The 22,230-nt window shown below is 37.8% G+C and overlaps 2 protein-coding genes across 3 annotated transcripts in view; both read right to left on the reverse strand.

Annotated features, from left to right (window-relative positions):
• The window catches only part of LOC116289518 (uncharacterized), a 46,649-nt gene extending 40,595 nt beyond the window's left edge, over positions 1-6,054 (reverse strand). The window contains exons 1-3 of the mRNA XM_089037942.1: positions 5,815-6,054; positions 4,938-5,133; positions 3,498-3,582 (exon numbers count right to left, since the gene is read on the reverse strand). Of these exons, the coding sequence (XP_088894068.1) occupies positions 3,498-3,582; positions 4,938-5,107 (255 nt within the window). The 5' untranslated portion in view covers positions 5,108-5,133; positions 5,815-6,054. The remainder of the gene's footprint in view (positions 1-3,497; positions 3,583-4,937; positions 5,134-5,814) is intronic.
• Positions 6,055-17,431: 11,377 nt separating this feature from the next.
• LOC148906429 (uncharacterized) overlaps positions 17,432-22,230 on the reverse strand; it is a 112,532-nt gene continuing 107,733 nt past the window's right edge. The window contains exons 1-3 of one of the 2 annotated variants that reach the window (XM_089038299.1): positions 21,063-21,752; positions 18,194-18,290; positions 17,432-17,701 (exon numbers count right to left, since the gene is read on the reverse strand). In XM_089038299.1, the coding sequence (XP_088894425.1) occupies positions 17,552-17,701; positions 18,194-18,290; positions 21,063-21,118 (303 nt within the window). In that variant the 5' untranslated portion in view covers positions 21,119-21,752 and the 3' untranslated portion in view covers positions 17,432-17,551. Of the gene's footprint in view, positions 17,702-18,193; positions 18,291-21,062; positions 21,753-22,230 lie in introns of those variants that run through there. The other variant, XM_089038298.1, reaches the window with a different exon arrangement.

A 22,230-nucleotide genomic window follows, 5' to 3' on the forward strand; every position in this document is an offset into this window, starting at 1 on the left:
GCCGGGGGAACTCGAAGGTGGCAGTAAGATAGCCACGGACCCTAACTGGTCTTTGGAAACGTATGAGATTTCAAAGTCCGTCACCAAGGAAGGGCAACCCGTGTTGTATTACCTAAATGGCCCAAGTCGTGGATTTGTTATGGAAGAGCTGCTCATAGTCCCCAAAGACTCAGAGTAGTGCTGCTCCACGCGCCCGATTACACTCTAGGCATGTCAGTCTTACGTTGCCTCTGCAATGGCCGCGCTTGTTGTTGATACGATCCACGGAGAACTGTTGATCGTCATTCGGGTCAAACCTCCATAGTAGAGGTATGTTACATTTGGCACACCTTGCCCCTTTCTTATAGACGTCGTCCACGCATAGGTCGAACGTCATATTTTTTTCTTCGTCGTGCCGCTTGTAGCGAAGGAGTTTCTTAGCAATGTTCTCTTTGGCTATGTCCTCTGGCGTTTTATCGTAACGCAGTTGCGGACCCCAGCTTCTTTTCAACTGTTTGGCATACTCCACACGACTTACGGCGGTGTAGATAAGGTTGCTCCAACACAGCCGCTGGTCTATGATCCATAAGGTTTCTTTTATGGTAAGCCCTTGCGCGCTGTGGACTGTCATGCAATAACCCAAGCGCCAGTCTGGATGGGAGGTTATTTTTTCCACCTTTTCTATGGGTACCCAGGCTTTATCATGCGTTACTGCGTTCTGCAGTTGGATGTCGGTACCAGGTACCCAGACGTCTCTTTTTTGCATGCGGGTGTCGTGGGGTTTATAACAAACAGGTACGGGATGCGTAGGGAAGCGCTCTTGGTGTATTTTGAGTAAGTCTTTCTGTATGCGAGACTGTGCTGCGCGTTTGCTGCTCAGCACCAGATCCTTTGGATGCCACGTGTAAAGGAAGTCTTCGTATTTCTTCGCTCGTACGCGTTTGCGCAGCGTCTTGCATTGGTCGGCGTCACTAAGGCCCCTTAATTCCGCTTTCAGGTTTCTTACTTGATCCTTGCTGCGGTAGTCGGTGTTAATTTCCTCCGCATGGTCTACGAACCCCTTTAGCCATTCGTGGGGCATCTCTCCGGCTATTGGAGGAGGCTGGCAGGGATCTCCGGCGAATATTACTTGACACTTTCCACGGAGGAACTCTACGAATTCTTTGAGGATTTCCAAAGGTACGGTGCAAATCTCATCCCAAAGTATCACCGGAGGTATGTCGTGGATGGCTTCTGGTACCCACTTTTGGCCATTCCAACGAAAGAAGCTGTGGTACGTTTGAGCGTCGTGGCCCATTTCGCAGAGTTCTCTTTCCAAGCGATGCGTTGGAGTTAGCACCTTTATCTTAGGAAAGAGTTCTAACACACGCGTAGTTTTACCGCTGCCGCCGGTACCATAGAGGTAAGAGAAGCGTTGGTAAGAGATTGGGTCGGCAACCGAAGGCAGTGGCTCCCCGGTTGGTTCCACGCTACCGCAAAGATGTTCTCCGTGATATTCTACACGTTCTCTCCATGCTTTTATCTCCTCATCTTTAACGCGCCATTGACCACTTTCCGCCAACTCATCTTCGGTGTAGAATTCTTTCATCTTCTCTAACACTTCAGGCTTTACGTACAAGGAATCCGTGGCTACGCGCGGAACGTCCTCTTTGTCAAACCGTAGGAGCATCGCAAGTAGGTTAATATGCGCATATGCTAACATACTCGCACGCAGGCGGTAATATTGCGGCCTGTGGTCTTGGTAGTAACAAAGTGCATTCCATTTCTGTTCTTTCTGACCTTCTATGAAGTAGTCCCATTTCTCCACAGACACCATTGTTCCTTGTTCGTGGGCGCGCTTAATAAGGAAGCTTAACTCTCCTTCGTCTGTTATCAGGCGTCGCTGCATGTGTTTCTCGCCCTCCTTAGCGCCCTGCGTGAATTTTCCTATGACAACGCGTGCTGTGGGGTTGTGTTCTGGGAGCCATTGCGTAAAGGCGCCATGACAAAGTATGGCTTCATGCGCCGTGTATTTTAAAAGCTTGCGCTCTTCAAAGAACTTCAATAGGGGTACGGGTATCCATTCTTTCTCTTGTAGATGCTTCCCGTATCACGCGTAAATTATGGGATGTAAGTCTTTAGCCAACTTCCAAGACGTTAATCGTACGAATCCAGTTGCTGGGGCGTCGTAGTGACCGTCTAACGAAACGCGGAAGAATTGGGAGTCTGGATGTCCGTAACGGTCGTAATATTCCTTACAATCCCCTAGACCTTTAAAACTTGCAGGGTAACAGTGTTTCATATCCAGCGACACATACTCATCTTTGTCGTACTCCATGTTCCACAGACCACCGTGACCGTGTTCTACACAGGCTTTGGCTATGTCTCCGAACTCTTTTGGGGCAGGTTTCCATCCATTTCTTTTCTTTGCGGCTAAGAAGTCCAAGCTGCGACTGCTAAGGACCTCGTCAGAGAAGTCTTCCCCTAAGGTCTCACAGGCGCTTTGGATGCGCTGTTGTTCAATTTCGGGGCGGTAAAGAGTACCGTCTTGCGTCATAAACTGACTTCCTTCTGAATCCATTAGCCAAACGGAGTTCTCGTGGATTAACTCTGCCAATGGAGAATTCTTATAGACCTTCGTTTCCTTCTTTCTTGGGAACCGCAGTTCGCGCCAGGCGTGCCCATTGTGCTGGTAGATGACTATAGGCGCACCGCGGCCCCCATATTTGTGTGTTCCGGAGTAAATAAAGCCGTTGGTGATATCTTTCACATGGATTCGCCTCTCCAGCGCCGTTTCTAACTTCTTGATGTTGTCTATCGACCCTCCGGTCCTATTAGTATCTTTTTCCCATTTCCTGATGGCTTCTCTTCTCTTTAAAGTCAGTTTACCGCCCCGAGAGGAGTCTTCAAAGAACTCTCTTACTAACTTCCCTACGCAGTTACCGGGATGTCGCATCGGTTTCAACTTCTTAACGTCTGGCGTCTTTATCTCGTACGCACCGTAAAGGACTACGGTAACCGGGTAAGCAACCTCGTAGAACAGCATGTCTATTCCTACCAATGCTCCCGGGCGTGTGTTTTCGTTTAAGACAAACAGGTCCTTCTTACCAGACGCCCTGATAGGATTGCGCCCCTTTTCTATCATCCACTCGCCGTCTAAATACTTTATGAACGTTAGCTCCAACCGGTAGTTACCTTCGGGTATTAAGTTAATTATTCTGTCAGCCCTTTCTTCTGTCATCGTCTCGTCCGTATCTCCCTCCATAACTGTTGTGAAGGCAAAGTCAGCATCCAGGCGATCCAACACCTGAGTTCGCAGTCGGCGCACAGTTTTATTTCGAATGCTTGTGATGGTGTCCATCTATATGTAAAGGATATCTTAACCTCCGTTTGCGGTTCGACAACTAGCAGCAGTAAGGGACTTGTCGCGCGGCTTATTCCCGCTGCCGGCGCCTTCCTTAAACCGCCCGTAAAACCCGTAAATCTTTGACATCGACCGCGAGTCCCCCTTACTGCTGCTAATGTAGTTTTAACTTTACCGCCACGTCTTCACAGGGAGGTTCAATGGAGAATGGTATGCATGGATTATAAGCATAATTCCAGTTATTGTTTTCCCTCTGAAATCTTATGCAAAAAAGATAATATAAGAAAAATGATTCATAAGTAGCTAGAAGATACCTGATTAAAACTGAAAACCAAAACTGAAAATCTGAGACATTTGCATGACAATGCATGACCTTTGAGATTTGAGCAAGAAAACATAAAAGCACAACAATTCCGTTAAGTCTTTTATCGCACATCTGAGATCTCGAACCGAGAACAAGGGCGGATCCAAGGTTTTATGAAGGGGGGGTCTCAGGGGTAAATTTTGTGGGCAAAGGAATCGCAGTCACATTTTTACCACAGGAAGCCCATTTGACCTCAGGAATAACAGGGGGGTCGCGACCCCCCCGACCCTCCCCCTAGATCCGCCCTTGGAGAACGTGAGTTGAATTTGTTTGAAGTGTTGTTCTCTCCCTTGCTACGAGGGTTTTCAGTCCAGGTTCTCTGTTTTCCTCCCTCGGTAAAAATCAACATGTGAGTTGAGCTTTGTGTACATTATTTATTCATTGAATGCATCGGTAGTGCGTTTGAGTGACAGTATCCATAATTAGTGCGTATAAGCGCTAGAACGACTAGATACTGATATAAAAATATTTTGGTATAAGTAAAAGTTACCTATAAGAGTGTGGTTTTCATAAACTCGTGAAATGCATTTCAGCTTATTCGTATTTAGTGCTATATTACACTCTAATTCTCTAATTCTTTTATATTTATTTTTTTTTTTTTTTGGCCATGGGTTTATGAAAACCACTCTATGTATCACTGTACTAGTAAAAAGAAACATATGAAATCATGGTACACATATATGAAACAAGACAGACAATGGACAGTTCTTGGAAATTTAGTCTGCATTTCATAGATATTTGCTGGTAGTGTGCATACCAATGATGTATCCGTGAAAAGTTTGTGTAAGAAATTGCACAGATTTGCACAAATTAGTTGTTTCAGTAAAGACCTGAGGAGACCGGAGACCTACAAAACTTGGCACTAAGGGAGATATCATTATCTATCGGGGTGGTGGGCCACCAAATTTGCATTGAACCCTGTCAAGAAAATAGAGGCCCTTCCTTGAAAGGCAAAGAAAAACATGTATATCCCTTAAATAGGATATAGAAAATTATGACCCTCCCCAAAAATATATATACCAGAAATCCTGATGGAAAAAACATACTATTAACATTTCATTTTCTTAAGTCAAAAAATTGTGGCCCTTCCTACACCCGTTATTTAAAAAAAGCAACCCTCCCCAAACACACATTCTAAAAAATATGGCCCTCCCCACAAATTTATAATTTCATATATATTCTCATACACATTTACTAGATCGCTATTCCGCTTATCCACTTCGATATACGACTTCACGTTTGATATATTACCTTGGCCCACCGTCCAAACGTGCTAGTGACTTGAGATTGTAGTATTGTCCATACATCTGACAGGAACAATTGGTTGAACTGAGGCCTGTTTTGCCATTTGATAGTGTCACGCTACTGACTAGGAGAAGAAACAACTTGATGGTAACATGAAATGTTACTGGTCTTGACATATTGAGTTTCCAAGCAAATGATGACTCTGTTTTTGCAGAAAAAAATTGAAATGAAGAAATAAAGACAATCGTTCATATAAAAGAGTTTGTCCAAGAAAAGATTGTTGTTTCTGTTTCTGTTTTATTTATTTATTTATTTTTTAGACTCAATATTTTTGAGCATTGTATCATAGCTTGTGACTGGGGAATCCCCTAATCAAAATCTTAAAGAATGATCATCACAAACAACAAATCTCTGCGTGCAAAATTAGAAGAACTCTGACTGAAAAACAAAGCGATATTCATAGTTTAAAACACAATGTATCATATTAGTTAATAATAAAAAAACTTATCGTAATAATAAAATTGCTTTTGCTTTTAATAACACGAGTACACGCTATGGCAAGCAAGTCATGAGCTCGTCCATTGTAATCCAATCATGGTAGTAATGAAGCCAACTATTCATTTTATTTAACCCATGATTTCAAGTGCATCGAGAACTGAGTTTTTATGCAAGAACTCTACCAGTATTGATCAGACAAATTGGATTGCCTTTAACGTTATGTTTGTGATAGCAAAAATCGAACAGTAGCGATGTTAGGAAAAGCTTTCCCTCATTTCCGGTTTTGTAAATTGTGATTTTTGTGACATATTGATGCAACAAAAAGGAAAAAAAAGAAACGGTTTTGATTGCTTAAAACGATTAAAATCTTAGCTGGTTTGCTTACCTTGTTTTTTTGGATGGTTTTATATTCACAGAACTCACCAATACTTTTAGTACCAGGATCGGAATTGCCTATCTATATTGAGCTTCAACTTGACCACAAAACAGGCTTTGACGAATTCCCTTCATTAAAACATTCCTTTAGAACCAACTCTACTAGGTCTACTGGCTTCTACGGGATTGCAGCTCTTTACGATAGATCTTTGTCGATTATTTAAAGAGCCAAGCTGTACGCGAGCAAACTGACAGGCACGCTTCTTGGAAATGTCGAGGTCAACGTCAAACTGTTGAATATGAGAGGACATGAATATGGGTACGAACCAAATAGGTCTATTACCAAATTGGAGTGTAGGGTAGTGGGGGTAGAAGCTAATTGCTTAAGTATGGAGAGGACGGGTCATAAGCCAATTTGGGATTTTGTTCACTATAAAATTGAAAAGATGCATATAACATTTATTGTTATATTTTTTATACTTTATAAAGGACACAACTTGTCACAGGTGCAACCTCATAACCATATGTGTTGAAATATAATGTATAAACTGAGTATCCTTTGTAATAAGAACAGTACAAAAAACTAACTAAAAACAGTACAAATCACAACTTTCTATACTATACTGTGGTAAAGTTATGCCACATTGATTGTCAGTCTTTTAGAAAACAAGCTATCATCATGATCACTTATCTTTGTTTTTATTACATAACATTAGGAGTTTTTCACGTGATCAGTTAATAGCTCCAATAAAGGCTTTGCACCATCACGTGACAGCAGCCATGACACGAGCCACAGCAATAGTCTTTTTTCCCTGGTAAAGTGAATTCTTTCTCCTGTAAATCAGATTAGACCAGATTCAAATATTTCTGCATCCTGTCATGGATGCCATCACGTGATGACGCCAAACCTTTAAATTGAGTGACATTATTTGGAAATCGTTAATTTTATTTAACAATTATTCGCCGAAGGCGAGGTGAATATCGGTGAAACGAAGTTGAGGTTATTATTCCCGATATTCACACTGAGCCTGAGGTGAATAATTTTTAAAGTATAAATACTCAGGCGATTCTTTCCAAAAAAAAAGAAAAAAAAAAGAAAAGACACATTTTTTCCGGTACCAGCACAAGGAAGCAGCTGGCCGCCATCTTGGATTATCGTTGGATCTGATTATGAGGTGTTTAATAAACGAGCAGAAGTGTTTCATCAGGATTTAAAAACACGAGGCGTAGCCGAGTGTTTTTAGACCTGACAAAACACGATCTGCGATTTTATTGAACGGCTTAAAAAACTCATAATGTATGTTCTCATATTGTACTGAATTCTTTACGAAATGAACCAAGTTTGATAGAGAAAATCCAAGTTAAAGTTTATGCAAATGAAGCCGAATCTACAGTCGCGGGACAGATGTATTCGTCACTCTCGAGAGGGCGGAATTTACTGAATTTTTTCTCCCTCGCCACTTTGAACTTAATTTTTGCAATGCAATGCATTTTTCCTCTTTATAATTTTGGACATTTTGAGCAGTGTGAACGGTGGCATTATCAGGTTTTCAGCTGATCCACTACTTTCCTTCTTCTTTAGAATGCTTGTTATGGTTGTTCTTGGAATGTCGAGCAATCTTGATAGTTCAGCTTTGTTTTTGATGGTTTCTGACAAGGACACAATCAATTCTTTCGCTTCTGTTGTCAGTTCGGCGCCTTTACGAAACATGGCCGTAAACAAACGGAGTGTTCTCAAAAACTAGCCCTCAAACCAAGTATTATTGCAGACCAAAGTCAAGTTTCTTATTTGATTGGATTATCGTTGGATCTGATTATGAGGTGTTTAATAAACGAGCAGAAGTGTTTCATCAGGATTTAAAAACACGAGGCGTAGCCGAGTGTTTTTAGACCTGACAAAACACGATCTGCGATTTTATTGAACGGCTTAAAAAACTCATAATGTATGTTCTCATATTGTACTGAATTCTTTACGAAATGAACCAAGTTTGATAGAGAAAATCCAAGTTAAAGTTTATGCAAATGAAGCCGAATCTACAGTCGCGGGACAGATGTATTCGTCACTCTCGAGAGGGCGGAATTTACTGAATTTTTTCTCCCTCGCCACTTTGAACTTAATTTTTGCAATGCAATGCATTTTTCCTCTTTATAATTTTGGACATTTTGAGCAGTGTGAACGGTGGCATTATCAGGTTTTCAGCTGATCCACTACTTTCCTTCTTCTTTAGAATGCTTGTTATGGTTGTTCTTGGAATGTCGAGCAATCTTGATAGTTCAGCTTTGTTTTTGATGGTTTCTGACAAGGACACAATCAATTCTTTCGCTTCTGTTGTCAGTTCGGCGCCTTTACGAAACATGGCCGTAAACAAACGGAGTGTTCTCAAAAACTAGCCCTCAAACCAAGTATTATTGCAGACCAAAGTCAAGTTTCTTATTTGATTGGATTATCGTTGGATCTGATTATGAGGTGTTTAATAAACGAGCAGAAGTGTTTCATCAGGATTTAAAAACACGAGGCGTAGCCGAGTGTTTTTAGACCTGACAAAACACGATCTGCGATTTTATTGAACGGCTTAAAAAACTCATAATGTATGTTCTCATATTGTACTGAATTCTTTACGAAATGAACCAAGTTTGATAGAGAAAATCCAAGTTAAAGTTTATGCAAATGAAGCCGAATCTACAGTCGCGGGACAGATGTATTCGTCACTCTCGAGAGGGCGGAATTTACTGAATTTTTTCTCCCTCGCCACTTTGAACTTAATTTTTGCAATGCAATGCATTTTTCCTCTTTATAATTTTGGACATTTTGAGCAGTGTGAACGGTGGCATTATCAGGTTTTCAGCTGATCCACTACTTTCCTTCTTCTTTAGAATGCTTGTTATGGTTGTTCTTGGAATGTCGAGCAATCTTGATAGTTCAGCTTTGTTTTTGATGGTTTCTGACAAGGACACAATCAATTCTTTCGCTTCTGTTGTCAGTTCGGCGCCTTTACGAAACATGGCCGTAAACAAACGGAGTGTTCTCAAAAACTAGCCCTCAAACCAAGTATTATTGCAGACCAAAGTCAAGTTTCTTATTTGATTGGATTATCGTTGGATCTGATTATGAGGTGTTTAATAAACGAGCAGAAGTGTTTCATCAGGATTTAAAAACACGAGGCGTAGCCGAGTGTTTTTAGACCTGACAAAACACGATCTGCGATTTTATTGAACGGCTTAAAAAACTCATAATGTATGTTCTCATATTGTACTGAATTCTTTACGAAATGAACCAAGTTTGATAGAGAAAATCCAAGTTAAAGTTTATGCAAATGAAGCCGAATCTACAGTCGCGGGACAGATGTATTCGTCACTCTCGAGAGGGCGGAATTTACTGAATTTTTTCTCCCTCGCCACTTTGAACTTAATTTTTGCAATGCAATGCATTTTTCCTCTTTATAATTTTGGACATTTTGAGCAGTGTGAACGGTGGCATTATCAGGTTTTCAGCTGATCCACTACTTTCCTTCTTCTTTAGAATGCTTGTTATGGTTGTTCTTGGAATGTCGAGCAATCTTGATAGTTCAGCTTTGTTTTTGATGGTTTCTGACAAGGACACAATCAATTCTTTCGCTTCTGTTGTCAGTTCGGCGCCTTTACGAAACATGGCCGTAAACAAACGGAGTGTTCTCAAAAACTAGCCCTCAAACCAAGTATTATTGCAGACCAAAGTCAAGTTTCTTATTTGATTGATTGATTGATTGATTGATTGATTGATTGATTGATTGATTGATTGATTGATTGATTGATTGATTGATTGATTGATTGATTGATTGATTGATTGATTGATTGATTGATTGATTGATTGATTGATTGATTGATTGATTGATTGATTGATTGATTGATTGATTGATTGATTGATTGATTGATTGATTGATTGATTGATTGATTGATTGATTGATTGATTGATTGATTGATTGATTGATTGATTGATTGATTGATTGATTGATTGATTGATTGATTGATTGATTGATTGATTGATTGATTGATTGATTGATCAGGCTTTAACCACATAAACAATTAGTGGTATGGTCCGTACAACAGAGCATGACTCCAAATAAAGTACGGCCACAATATGATCACAAAATAAGTGGAATAAAATTACAAATGGCGTATGCTATGATGACGGATATAATAGTTGATAGTGTGATAATAATGATAATGACTGAAAAATTAGTGAACTTATAATCAACTTGATGTAAATAAGAAAAAGATATGAGAATAAAATCATATGATATATTGAGACATATCATAATGATATGCTAAGTAAAGTTCAGTAGCAACATAATGGTTTGATAGTAATGTCATTCCTAGTACAGCATTTAGGGCAGATTGATTTCCATGTCTTATAAGTGTCTATACAGTAAGTGTTCAACAATCGATGAAACGGCAAACAGCTGGTAAAAGCTCAAGCGAAGTTTCTTTTGTTTCTACGACGTCTTTTAAATCAAAAACTTTCTTTAGTGATTGTTTATCTGTTGTCTCTTTTAGTAGTAACGATTTTCCCGCCTAAAATGACGGCACGCGTTGTATTTTCGTACATTTTCGCGCTCTTTTTCAAAGCTTGAGAGAGAAATTTTATCACGCAACGTAAAAAGTGACGAATATATATGTCCCGCGACTGTATGTACTGTTTAATAAACGAGCAGGAGTGTTTTATCGGGTATATCGGTTTTAGACCCGATAAAACACGATCTGCGAGTTTATTAAACGGCTTAAAAAACTCCTGATGTATGTTTTCATACTGTACCGAATTCTTTACGAAATGAACCAAGTTTGATAGAGAAAATCCAAGTTAAAGTTTATGCAAATGAAGACGAATCTATATCAGGTATAAAACCTCCTTCATGGTCATGATTTCTATTGTGTTTCCTTCATGAATTATCAATAAGTTTTTTAACGTGAAATAATCTGAGTTTCTCGCCCAATCAGCGCGAGAGATTTTCAAAAATCCCCTGTGTATTTATGCTAATTATAAATTATTGAATATAAATGTTTGCCATCATACGAGGAAAAAGGTTTACACGATTTCTCACGGTTCTAAATCACAAAGATGACTCAAGACTGTTTTCTACTGGTTCCCTTTGTGACTGTACGTCAGGTTCAATACGTATTTCTTCATAGTTCTGATCTTCAGTGTTAGGCTGTACTGCAATAGGGTATGAAAGATCTTCATCCGATATGCGGGGGATAACAGCACGGTAACGGGGTGGATCAATGATGAGCGGTCTGTTATGTTCGTCACGTCTGTTTCTTCGACGGCAATAAGATGTAATGCCAACGACTATTAACACAAACCCCACGAATCCGCCAAGGACCTCCCCAACAATAGCGTAGGCTCTCGAGTAATCTGAAAAATTCAAAAATTATATTATATATGGACTTATTCTTGTACCCAAAGCCTTCTCAGCTTTCTCGCGAAAAAACCGAAGGCTCTGATAACACACAAATCGACTGTTAATTTGATTGGTTTAATTTTTTTTGCATAATCATGTTTCCGGTTCGTAGATTTTGCAATAAATGACTGAATGGCAAATATACTAACAAATATAAAGCTTAAGAGTGACTGTCGGTAACGATCAAGCAAAATTCAAAATCCGTGGCAAACTTCGAAAAATCGATTTCGCTCATACTTTGAAGTTAGTTAGGGTAATGTATCCTAAGAATCGCTGTATAGTTGGTTTGATCAAATAACGCTTTATTATGGAGAAAAATGGAATTTTTCAAACACTCCCGAAAACGCCGTTCGCGACAGTAAATTTTGACTCAACTTTCGCGGCTGCTGGACACAAAATAAGCAACACTGGGAATTAAAACAACCCATATTCTTGAAGAACAATCTATTGAGTACGATATGCGTGACTTTGGGATCAATTGTACAATTTTAAGATAACAAAATAATTTTATTCGCTAGACGTGTGTTTAGAGTATCAAAAAGTAGGTCTTACAAAAATATTCATTCTGAATGTGCTTAACCTCTCAGTCGCGTGAAACGTCGCTGGTTGATTATTCAGATGTTGGTCTTTCTAGTGATGTAAAGAAATCTTTGGGCAAATGATTGTGTGTCACGCAGTATGTCTTCAAACTTTGGTCAAATTACTCATTTCTGACCTCTGGCCGCTTTCTATAACAGACAAGATACTAGTGTTTATAAGTAAAATATAAACTCAAAAACAAGCCTAAAACACTTTTATAGCCTTAAGTAATGTAGCTGTTTAAGAATTCTTACCTGGCAAACTCTGAAACCTGGATTTTTATGAATGTTTTTAGACACAACATCGATCTGGTTTCTTTCATTACCGACTCGAACTTGTCAACGGCCGAGTGCCACAGGGAGCCCAACCTTTCTTGTTGTGGTGCAAAACACAGGAAACCCAGATTGATTAAAAAATCGTTTTAATTTGTTTTAATGATGATGCAAACACACACAATAAAAAATTTCACAACTATTCCAGTAACACTTACTGAATTACATGATAATCTATAATATGAATGACTAATAAAGAGGGGGAAAACCTGCAGTACAACCTTACTAATGGTAACAGTTCTAAATTGATTTTAAAGAAGTTGAACCGTATACACTACATGCAATTTTTCTGCTCGGCATGTCATCATAAATGATCACCGGCCTCTAAGGTTCATAATTAGTACCGAACAAATGTATGTGACAGAGGCACCCACGATTCTATTGGAGTAGATGCAGAACATGAAAATCTTTGGAAAGTTTTTACGCATCCTTCTTCGGAACAGGTGAACAGCGTGTCATCATCGGTATCGCTGTTTTCCTTGCGGGAATCTGTAGTGGTCTTTGGTTTGTATTTCCTACTTTGTCTAGGTATGACAACGCAGAAATCTGGAACCTGGTCATCAGAATACTCCATCTTCCTAAGGGTGGGTAAGGCTAGAGCTGACGATTTCTTCGTTGTTTCAAAATTTTTGCTTTGGATGCAAATTATATTCATCTTGAGTCCTACATATTTTCAAGTACTTTCACCAAAACTAATTAAACCAAGCCCCAATACTCCTCTTTATAGTTCCATTCAGTGATCACGAATAATAGTTTCTAGCCGAGGCTGGAGTTACCGCGCATGATAAACTATAGTTTTGCTATGCGCGGAAACTCCAGCCTCGGCTAGAGACTATTATTCGTGGTCACTGAATGGAACTGTAAAATGGAGTATTAAAGAGTGACTGTCTGTAACCATCGAGCAAGGCGTAAGCCTTGACAATGATGTTATCTTCAAAAAGCGTAACATTGTGGTTTGGAGAGCATACGGCGTTGGAAAAGGAAAAAAGATACCCAACACGAAATTTGAAACAACGAAGAAATCGTCAGCTCTAGCCTTACCCACCCTTAGGAAGATGGAGTATTCTGATGACCAGGTTCCAGATTTCTGCGTTGTCATACCTAGACAAAGTAGGAAATACAAACCAAAGACCACTACAGATTCCCGCAAGGAAAACAGCGATACCGATGATGACACGCTGTTCACCTGTTCCGAAGAAGGATGCGTAAAAACTTTCCAAAGATTTTCATGTTCTGCATCTACTCCAATAAAATCGTGGGTGCCTCTGTCACATACATTTGTTCGGTACTAATTATGAACCTTAGAGGCCGGTGATCATTTATGATGACATGCCGAGCAGAAAAATTGCATGTAGTGTATACGGTTCAACTTCTTTAAAATCAATTTAGAACTGTTACCATTAGTAAGGTTCTACTGCAGGTTTTCCCCCTCTTTATTAGTCATTCATATTATAGATTATCATGTAATTCAGTAAGTGTTACTGGAATAGTTGTGAAATTTTTTATTGTGTGTGTTTGCATCATCATTAAAACAAATTAAAACGATTTTTTAATCAATCTGGGTTTCCTGTGTTTTGCACCACAACAAGAAAGGTTGGGCTCCCTGTGGCACTCGGCCGTTGACAAGTTCGAGTCGGTAATGAAAGAAACCAGATCGATGTTGTGTCTAAAAACATTCATAAAAATCCAGGTTTCAGAGTTTGCCAGGTAAGAATTCTTAAACAGCTACATTACTTAAGGCTATAAAAGTGTTTTAGGCTTGTTTTTGAGTTTATATTTTACTTATAAACACTAGTATCTTGTCTGTTATAGAAAGCGGCCAGAGGTCAGAAATGAGTAATTTGACCAAAGTTTGAAGACATACTGCGTGACACACAATCATTTGCCCAAAGATTTCTTTACATCACTAGAAAGACCAACATCTGAATAATCAACCAGCGACGTTTCACGCGACTGAGAGGTTAAGCACATTCAGAATGAATATTTTTGTAAGACCTACTTTTTGATACTCTAAACACACGTCTAGCGAATAAAATTATTTTGTTATCTTAAAATTGTACAATTGATCCCAAAGTCACGCATATCGTACTCAATAGATTGTTCTTCAAGAATATGGGTTGTTTTAATTCCCAGTGTTGCTTATTTTGTGTCCAGCAGCCGCGAAAGTTGAGTCAAAATTTACTGTCGCGAACGGCGTTTTCGGGAGTGTTTGAAAAATTCCATTTTTCTCCATAATAAAGCGTTATTTGATCAAACCAACTATACAGCGATTCTTAGGATACATTACCCTAACTAACTTCAAAGTATGAGCGAAATCGATTTTTCGAAGTTTGCCACGTTTTGCTCGATGGTTACAGACAGTCACTCTTAAGAGTAAATTTTATCAAGGCATATTTTAATTGATCACGAGCAGATGTAACTTGTGCTTGTAAAATTAAGAGAAATTCAGGCTTTTTTACCTACAGCTAGGTCGGTTATACTACACGTAACACACGGAAGGTCTCGATTACTTGCTTATTTTTTAAGATGCTAGTCACAGACAAACTGTTTCATAAATAAAAACTGTTGTATACATAAGCTTGATTGTTTTTCTTGTCAAGAAGAAAAGGTTTGAATTTATACCACAAGCCAGAATATGTGGAGCATGCGCATGTCTAACGACCTAAAATCTTGGTCTCAGTCAAGTTATTTAGATTGCGCGTTAGATTAGATATATTAGTCTTTTTAAGGGCTGAGGGAAAAAACTGGGTCAAGTTTATGAGGGGTGGTTTCCGCCAAAATGTGGATGTGTATTTAATGTACAATATTATGTTTCTTTGCTGTCCTTTTCTTTTCGCTAATGCTAGTTGACTTTGAAAGAATTCACTCAGCGTCATTAAGGCATGGCTCTCAGATGAAAAACTGATTAGCTATATCATAGCCAGTTTTCTACGAATCTTCCCCAAACTTGGCAAGTTAATGTCCTTTGTGAAAAGAAGGAACCTTAGAGCCTTGGTTACCATGGAAACTAAGTCACGTGACCACAAGGCCGCCATCTTGGATTTTTAAACAAGCCGTTTGTAAACGTACCGAAACATCTTAAAAAGTCATGAAAATGCAGATTACTATTCATATTTACAATGCCTATATGGATCTAATTGGATATCTTGGAAATTATTTTAAGTTTAATTTTTAGAATATTTTCTATTTTTTCCAAAAAAATTTTAAAAAATTCTAAAAATTAAACTTAATATAATTTCCAAGATATCCAATTAGATCCATATAGGTATTGCAAATATCAAAAGGAATATGGATTTTCAGGACTTTTGAAGTAGTTTCAATGCGATTACAAACGATTTTTTAAAAATTCAAGATGGCGGCCTTGTGGTCACGTGACCTGGTTTCCATGGTAACAGATATGCGGTAATTGCTCGCCTTGAAGAATTACTACTACGAGCCAAATTTGGGAAAGATTCATAGTAAACTGTCAAAGATATGAATAAATAGCTGATTTTCCATCACTTCCTCAAAAGAGCCATGCCTTAATGGTGCTGAGCAATTCGGCACAATTCACTTGTTCATATTCCTTTAAAATCACTTTGGAATTTTGTCACATTTTCTTCTTTCGTATTTCTCCGAATTGCGATTCTGTATTCGTATGAATACAAGGGAATAGCATTCTCGGGCACAGACCCTACTCATTTGTCTAATCTAGGAAAATGAGTAAGGTCTGGTAAAGAGGATGTGAGCACAACAAAATGGCCGACACTGATAGTCAGAATGTAATGATTTGTCAAGGTACTAGAAATTATATTTTGAAAATATTGCGTACGATTGAGAGAGGTAACCTAGACTCTGACCATCTTGATCTTATAATCTTTCATATACACTGGATAATTGGAGCCTTTTCTAGATATTCGAATGCTACATATACAAGTTCTAATGATTTTAATTCACATGTTGTCACTCTTCGCCAAGCCAAAAACATTATTGACCAAACTTCATCATAATCCAAACTCAAATAAACTTTCCTGTTTCTCACTCACGAATACAAAATCGTAAATTCGGATAAACACGAAAGAAGAAAATGTAACAAAATTCCAAAGTGATTTTTACGGAATATGAACAAGGGAATTGTGCCGAATTGAATTCTTTCAAAGTCAACTAGCATTAGCGAAAAGAAAAAGACAGCAAGTAAACATAATAATGAACATTAAAATACACATCCACATTTTGGCGGAAACCATCCCTCATACAAGTTGGCATCTTGGGGCTGTCAATTATATTTCTCGTATTTCCAACATGGCGGTGACGGTGGCGGTGACGGTGGCGGTGACGGTGGCGGTGGCGGTGGCGGTGACGGTGACGTGGCGGTGGCGGTGGCGGTGGCGGTTGACGGTGGCGGTGGCGGGTGGCGGTGACGGTGGGCGGGTGGGCGGTAGCCGTAATTAATAATTAGTGTTTAGTGTTAGTGTTCAGTTGTAGCAAGTAGCATTAAGCATTAGCATTAAGCATTAGCATTATTAGCATTAGCATTAGGAATTAAGCATTATTAGCATTATTGCATTAGCATTAGCATTAGCATTACATTTAGCATTAGCATTAGCATTAGCATTAGCATGAGCATTAGCATTGCAATTAGCATATGCATGAGCATTAGTCATTAGCATTAAGCTAATTAGCATTAGGCATTAGCATTAGCATTAGCATTAGCAATTAGCATTAGCATTAGCATAGCATTAGCATTAGCATTAGCATTAGCATTAGCATTAATAGCATTAGCAGTAGCATTAGCATTAGCATAAGCATTAGCATTACTTAGCATTAGCATTAAGCATTAGCATTAGCATTAGCATTAGAACATTAGCATTAGCATTAGCAGTAGCATGAGCATTAGCATTAGCATTAGCATTAGCATTGGCATTAGCATTGGCATTGGCATTGGCATTGGCATTGGCATTGGCATTGGCATTAGGCATTGGCATTAGCATTAGCATTGGCATTAGCATTAGCATTAGCATTAGCATTAGTATTAGTAATATTGTTGTTGTTTTTGTTGTTGTTGTTATAAGACGTCATGGGTAACCGCGACCAACATGCTATGATTATTTACTTATCTGTATCAAACGGTTCAGAATTATTCAATCAGGGGTACAACTAAGGGGGACAACATCCATACCTAGGGCTACAATCTATTGAATAACAACATACACGCCTATTTTACTTCGTTTCCTCGACGTCTTGGACTTTTGCCTCTCTTTTAGAATGAGGTTTTTACTAAGATTCCTAAATTGACTGTAGGCAAGGAAAGAAATATGAGCGTTATTGGTTCTTAAATGGTTCATCGTTAGTGAATCCATTTAACTCCTATCCATAGACTCATCCAAAACGATTGATTCCCTCCCTTGCTTTATATATTTCACATACCCTTTTTGTTTGAAGCAGACGCTTGAGAAAGAGTATGCCGAAAATGCGCTGGAGTAGCACCAGTAGAATGCGCTGGAGTAGCAGTAGGGTCACCATCAGAGCAGGCATCAGGACAGCAACATTTGTGTTCGAGTTGGAAAACCTGACAGAAAAAAGCGTGATAATTAAATTTTTAAACTGATTTAATGTCATTTCATTTCTATTGGGAGAGCGTCTAGCGGGACCAGAATGACCAAATAGAAAAAAGAGCAAAATGGAATCTCAGGGGCGGATACAGGATTTTAAAAAGGGGGGTGGATAATTTTTAAAAAGCTATTTTGAGCCTTCTTTTTATAGTACAAAGGTAAAAAATGATTAAATTATAACATGCAGTGTACTGCATACTTGTGAATGCAGCTAAATTTTGACTCTTGACATATTTTGTAATTAGATGCAATCATATTCTTCTATTTTCCTAAAAATATTCACTTTTACTTTAAAAAGGTGTGTGGAAATTCGCCCAATCCACCCCCCTGTATCCGCCCCTGAATTTAATTCCTCAATTTCTTGGAGGTTACTGTGTGGCTACATAATAATCTCTATACTTCTGTTTCTTTCTTCTTGAAAGTTCAAGCTGTCTGCAGATTATTATTACCGGATTGCTAGTGTCTTCTATGATTGAAAAATTTCCATCATCAACACCTTTTCTTGTCTGGTTGCACTTTAGAATAATTGTTGTTGTCCAGCCTTGACTGCAATATAGAAAATGTTTAAACTAAATGAAAACAAAATTTTCCATTTTATATTTTTGCCTCCGTTGTGAATTTTCTCACTTTCTCATTGGTCTAGATCCGCGGGGGAGATAGGAAAATACCAATAAATTACATCATCAAATCACGCGCTCGCTTGAAACCGAAAAGTCACCAGATAGCACAATTTGAATGAATCAGAAAGTTAAAAATAATATCGGGGGAAAAACGTCAATTATTTTATATTCGAGATGAAGATAATGTCTCCCATAATAAAAACCATCAGTGAAATTGAATCGAAATGCACTACATTGTTATCTTTCCGGGAGTATACTCTCCCACTAAGGAATTTTACACACAGCTCACCACCACCACTAGTTTTGTTCTTGGAAGATTCTTCGACAAAGTTTACCATGGCCGACATTTTTAAGCTTTGAATTCCTGCTTAATTTTACTTTAAAAAACGAAAGATAACTACAGACAATCCAACAAAACATCAGGTTTAGTGAAATTTACCTTGGATGTATTTCATTGAAATCGAAATTTCGGAGATTTCCTAACTTTTTAAATGGACAAATGAACACGGCATATAAAGACAAACTAGAAAACTGCTTAAGAAAAGGTAAGCAAAACATAAGCTCAGTACTTTTACTTCTTTTACATGACAATGTTTGGTTATCCATATGAAGAGATTAGCTTTTTATTGAAGGACCTATTTTTACCGCAATGAAATTAAGAAAATTAAATAAATGATTTGGTATCAGAGAGGAAATTAGCTGGAGATCATAGCTGTCACCAAATGTGTCATCAGGTAAAAAATAGTTTTCTGATTCTAATTCTTCATTATAATATTTTTATTCCTTTTATATAAGCCTTAACTACTTTTCGATAAGCTTAAAACTTAAGCTGTAAGCACTAGATTTTAAGATTCGATTTAAATTCGGGTTTTTTTTTTTTTTTTTTTTTTTTTTTTTTGTCATTTGTTTTCATGCGCGAGAAAAATACGGAAATCACGAAAAGTTTTCCGGCGAAAAAGAAAGTTTACATTCAATAAACCTTGTTAAAATACAACTGAGACAAAATAGAAAATAAAGCAAAATGCAATGCAAAATACAAAATGACTAATCTCTTTGTCAGTAAATTGGCATTTGTAAATGCTTTTGAATATTTTTTAGCTTTCTAAAGTGAAAGACAAGGTCTTTATATAATAACATATCTCAATAACATAAATTTATTAGCTCATTTGTATAATCATACTAGCTCGAACAGCTAATAAACAGTTGAATATTTGGTGTAAATTTATATTTCATTCAATAATTAAATAAATTACCTGTAGAAAGATATAAAATCATTAAATGAAAGTCTTTTTTGTTTTGCCGATGGCACCCGCGATAGGAGGCAAACAAAGCTGCATTTTTCTTGAACGAAAAACATACGATAGTTGGTTAAAAACAACTTAATTGTTAAAGAATTTGCAACCTAAATAAAGGACGAATATTTGTTGTAATATGCATATGCTCTCCGCGTTATATTTCCTCCAGCATTAAAATAAATTAAGCTTATCTATAAAAATATTAAACGTTTTGAGAGAAAGTCTTTGATTTGTCGATTCGTCGAAAACAATTCTTGTCAAAAAAATAATAATAAACGTTTGTTTATTTCAAAACACACACCTGAACTCTTGAAGAACACTTCTTGATCCTCCATCTTTGACTACATGAAATTTTTTTTTATTTCTTGGTCTATAACTAACAATTTTTTCTGTGCACTTTAGAGCCGCATTTGCGAGAAGTTTTACTTTACTATCAAGCGGGATTCCTGTGTTGTGTACACGGACGTACGGACGGACGGAAGTAACGTCAGCCAAGCCATGAAAAATCAACTCGATGGTTTACCATTTTTTCTTAAGGTAATTCCCTTATTTTGCACTGCGCATTTTTCTGCGCATGCAGCTAAAAGCATTGAACTAACAAAGTTTAGGCTTTTTTTTCTTTCGGAAACTAAATAAGAAACATTTTTTAAATCTTTTTTGAGTAGAGATCTTTATATGACTTGCCCCAGTCTCCACGCGGAAAGTGCATTCAGTTTTCGACTATTTTGAGATGTTTTTTTCAATATAAATCAAAAACAAGAATGGTGACCCCCTTTTTTATTTCAGATTTTTGATAAATGCGATGCTCGTCATTATATATCAAAAAATGAAGGAAAGTTTATTGGATAGATTTTGAAATATTTTCAGTGAATTCTGAATAAAATTCGTTTGAAGCATAACTACATTTGATTTGAAGCTATTTGATAGTTCAGGATTAATGGAATTTTTAGTTGAATTTTGCCCTATATGTGATAAACGGCGGGTAATCGTATCGTTCCTCGTAAAAATAAGGATTAATTTCACGTGTGTTTTCAAAGTTTTAGTATTTAGATTTAGTAGTCGATTCGCGACTCGGGCAATTTCAAAACTTTGAAAACACTCGTGAAATCAATCCTTAATTTTACTCGGCCCCATGTACGATTACCTATACTAATGTTATAACAGAAAATTTTATGTCGGTAAACGTGCAGAAATCGTGATCAATATTTATTTATTTAATGTAAGACATTAACTCCAAAAGTGTAAAGCCTCGTGCACTGAAATGGTTTTGTCGATTACTGAGTTGAACGATAGCGCGAAAAAAGGTTTACGCTCGAAAGCAAGGGCTGAAATTTTAAACCGTCTTTCAATGATCAGCCATCTTCAGTAATGCAAACAAAACAAGAATATTATTCCTTACCTACCGTTTGGGTATTTTGAAAGTAAATTTCACTCCTTCTTTGGAACTTTTACATAGCATATCTTTTTCAAGGCCTAGATTGGTGAAACTTTGATCGAATGCATCCCATCGACAAATCTACAGCAGTACAACAAAATCAAGTATTTGTATTTAAAAAAATTAACTTATGGCATGCCCAGGGGGCAAGGCCTTTTCTTTGGCCCACCTGGGCATCCCTTACTACAATCTCGTACCCAGAGTCCGCTGTTCTTCTGGCCTGCGACGAAGAACGAGGGTTCTGACATAATACACTTTTGGCGCATGCGCAATTATCCTAAAGTGAAATATAATCAATGAATTTGGTAGTTGTAGTATATGGTGCTATAATTCAAGTGTCCTATTGTTGCTAATAAACGGAACAAAATGTGCAAGCGATTCTGTTATTTGTAGTTAATTACACCATAATGCTAATGTCCTGTTGGCGATGAAACTTTGAATAAGAAAACAAATCGCTATGCAATTAATGTAAAATTATGTCATCGTGTAAATAACCTAATTCGCCTTTCCGAATTTCACTAAAGAAAGATGGGTATTGATGGGTTTCAAGCATTCTCAAGAGGGTCAAAAGACAAAAATACGGCGGCCATTGTGGTACCTTTAAGAGGCAATGTCCACAAGAATCAAACAAATGGTGGCAAGGGTCAAAAAATTAAATTCGCTCTTCTTTTGAAGTTAGATAGGCCATTATTAGATATGAATCCCTGGTAGTTGGTTTTCGAAAATATTATTTTATTTCCGAGAAAACGGCCACAGAAGAGGTTCGACCGAAACCCAAGCAAGAGACGCACAAGAGGAGTGAAAATGGACTAAATTTGAACAGAGCGCACGTCAAAAATAAACCATCTATGACAATTTTTGAACTTTCTTCTTAATGTATCACCCGTTTTCGTTCATTGGACTGAATTTCAAGCTTATTGGGAAATGGACGAATTTTTGGCGAGGGAAAATAGGAGGCCTGTGTTTACATATGCTAATTAGTTGCCTCAAAAGAAAAAAAGATTTAACTATGGGCAAGTTCTCTGATTGAAATAATATTTATGCTGCAAGTTGAGGAAGAATAGACCTTTTCAAAACTTTAAAGATTGATTTGGGGAAATTAATTCTGACTACATAGAAACCTGTTGAATTTGGTT

This window comes from Actinia tenebrosa, unplaced genomic scaffold (assembly GCF_029948245.1).
Source record: "Actinia tenebrosa isolate PJP-AT-01 unplaced genomic scaffold, QUT_ActTen_1.0 PGA_scaffold5__44_contigs__length_20552954, whole genome shotgun sequence".
Taxonomy (NCBI): domain Eukaryota; kingdom Metazoa; phylum Cnidaria; class Anthozoa; order Actiniaria; family Actiniidae; genus Actinia; species Actinia tenebrosa.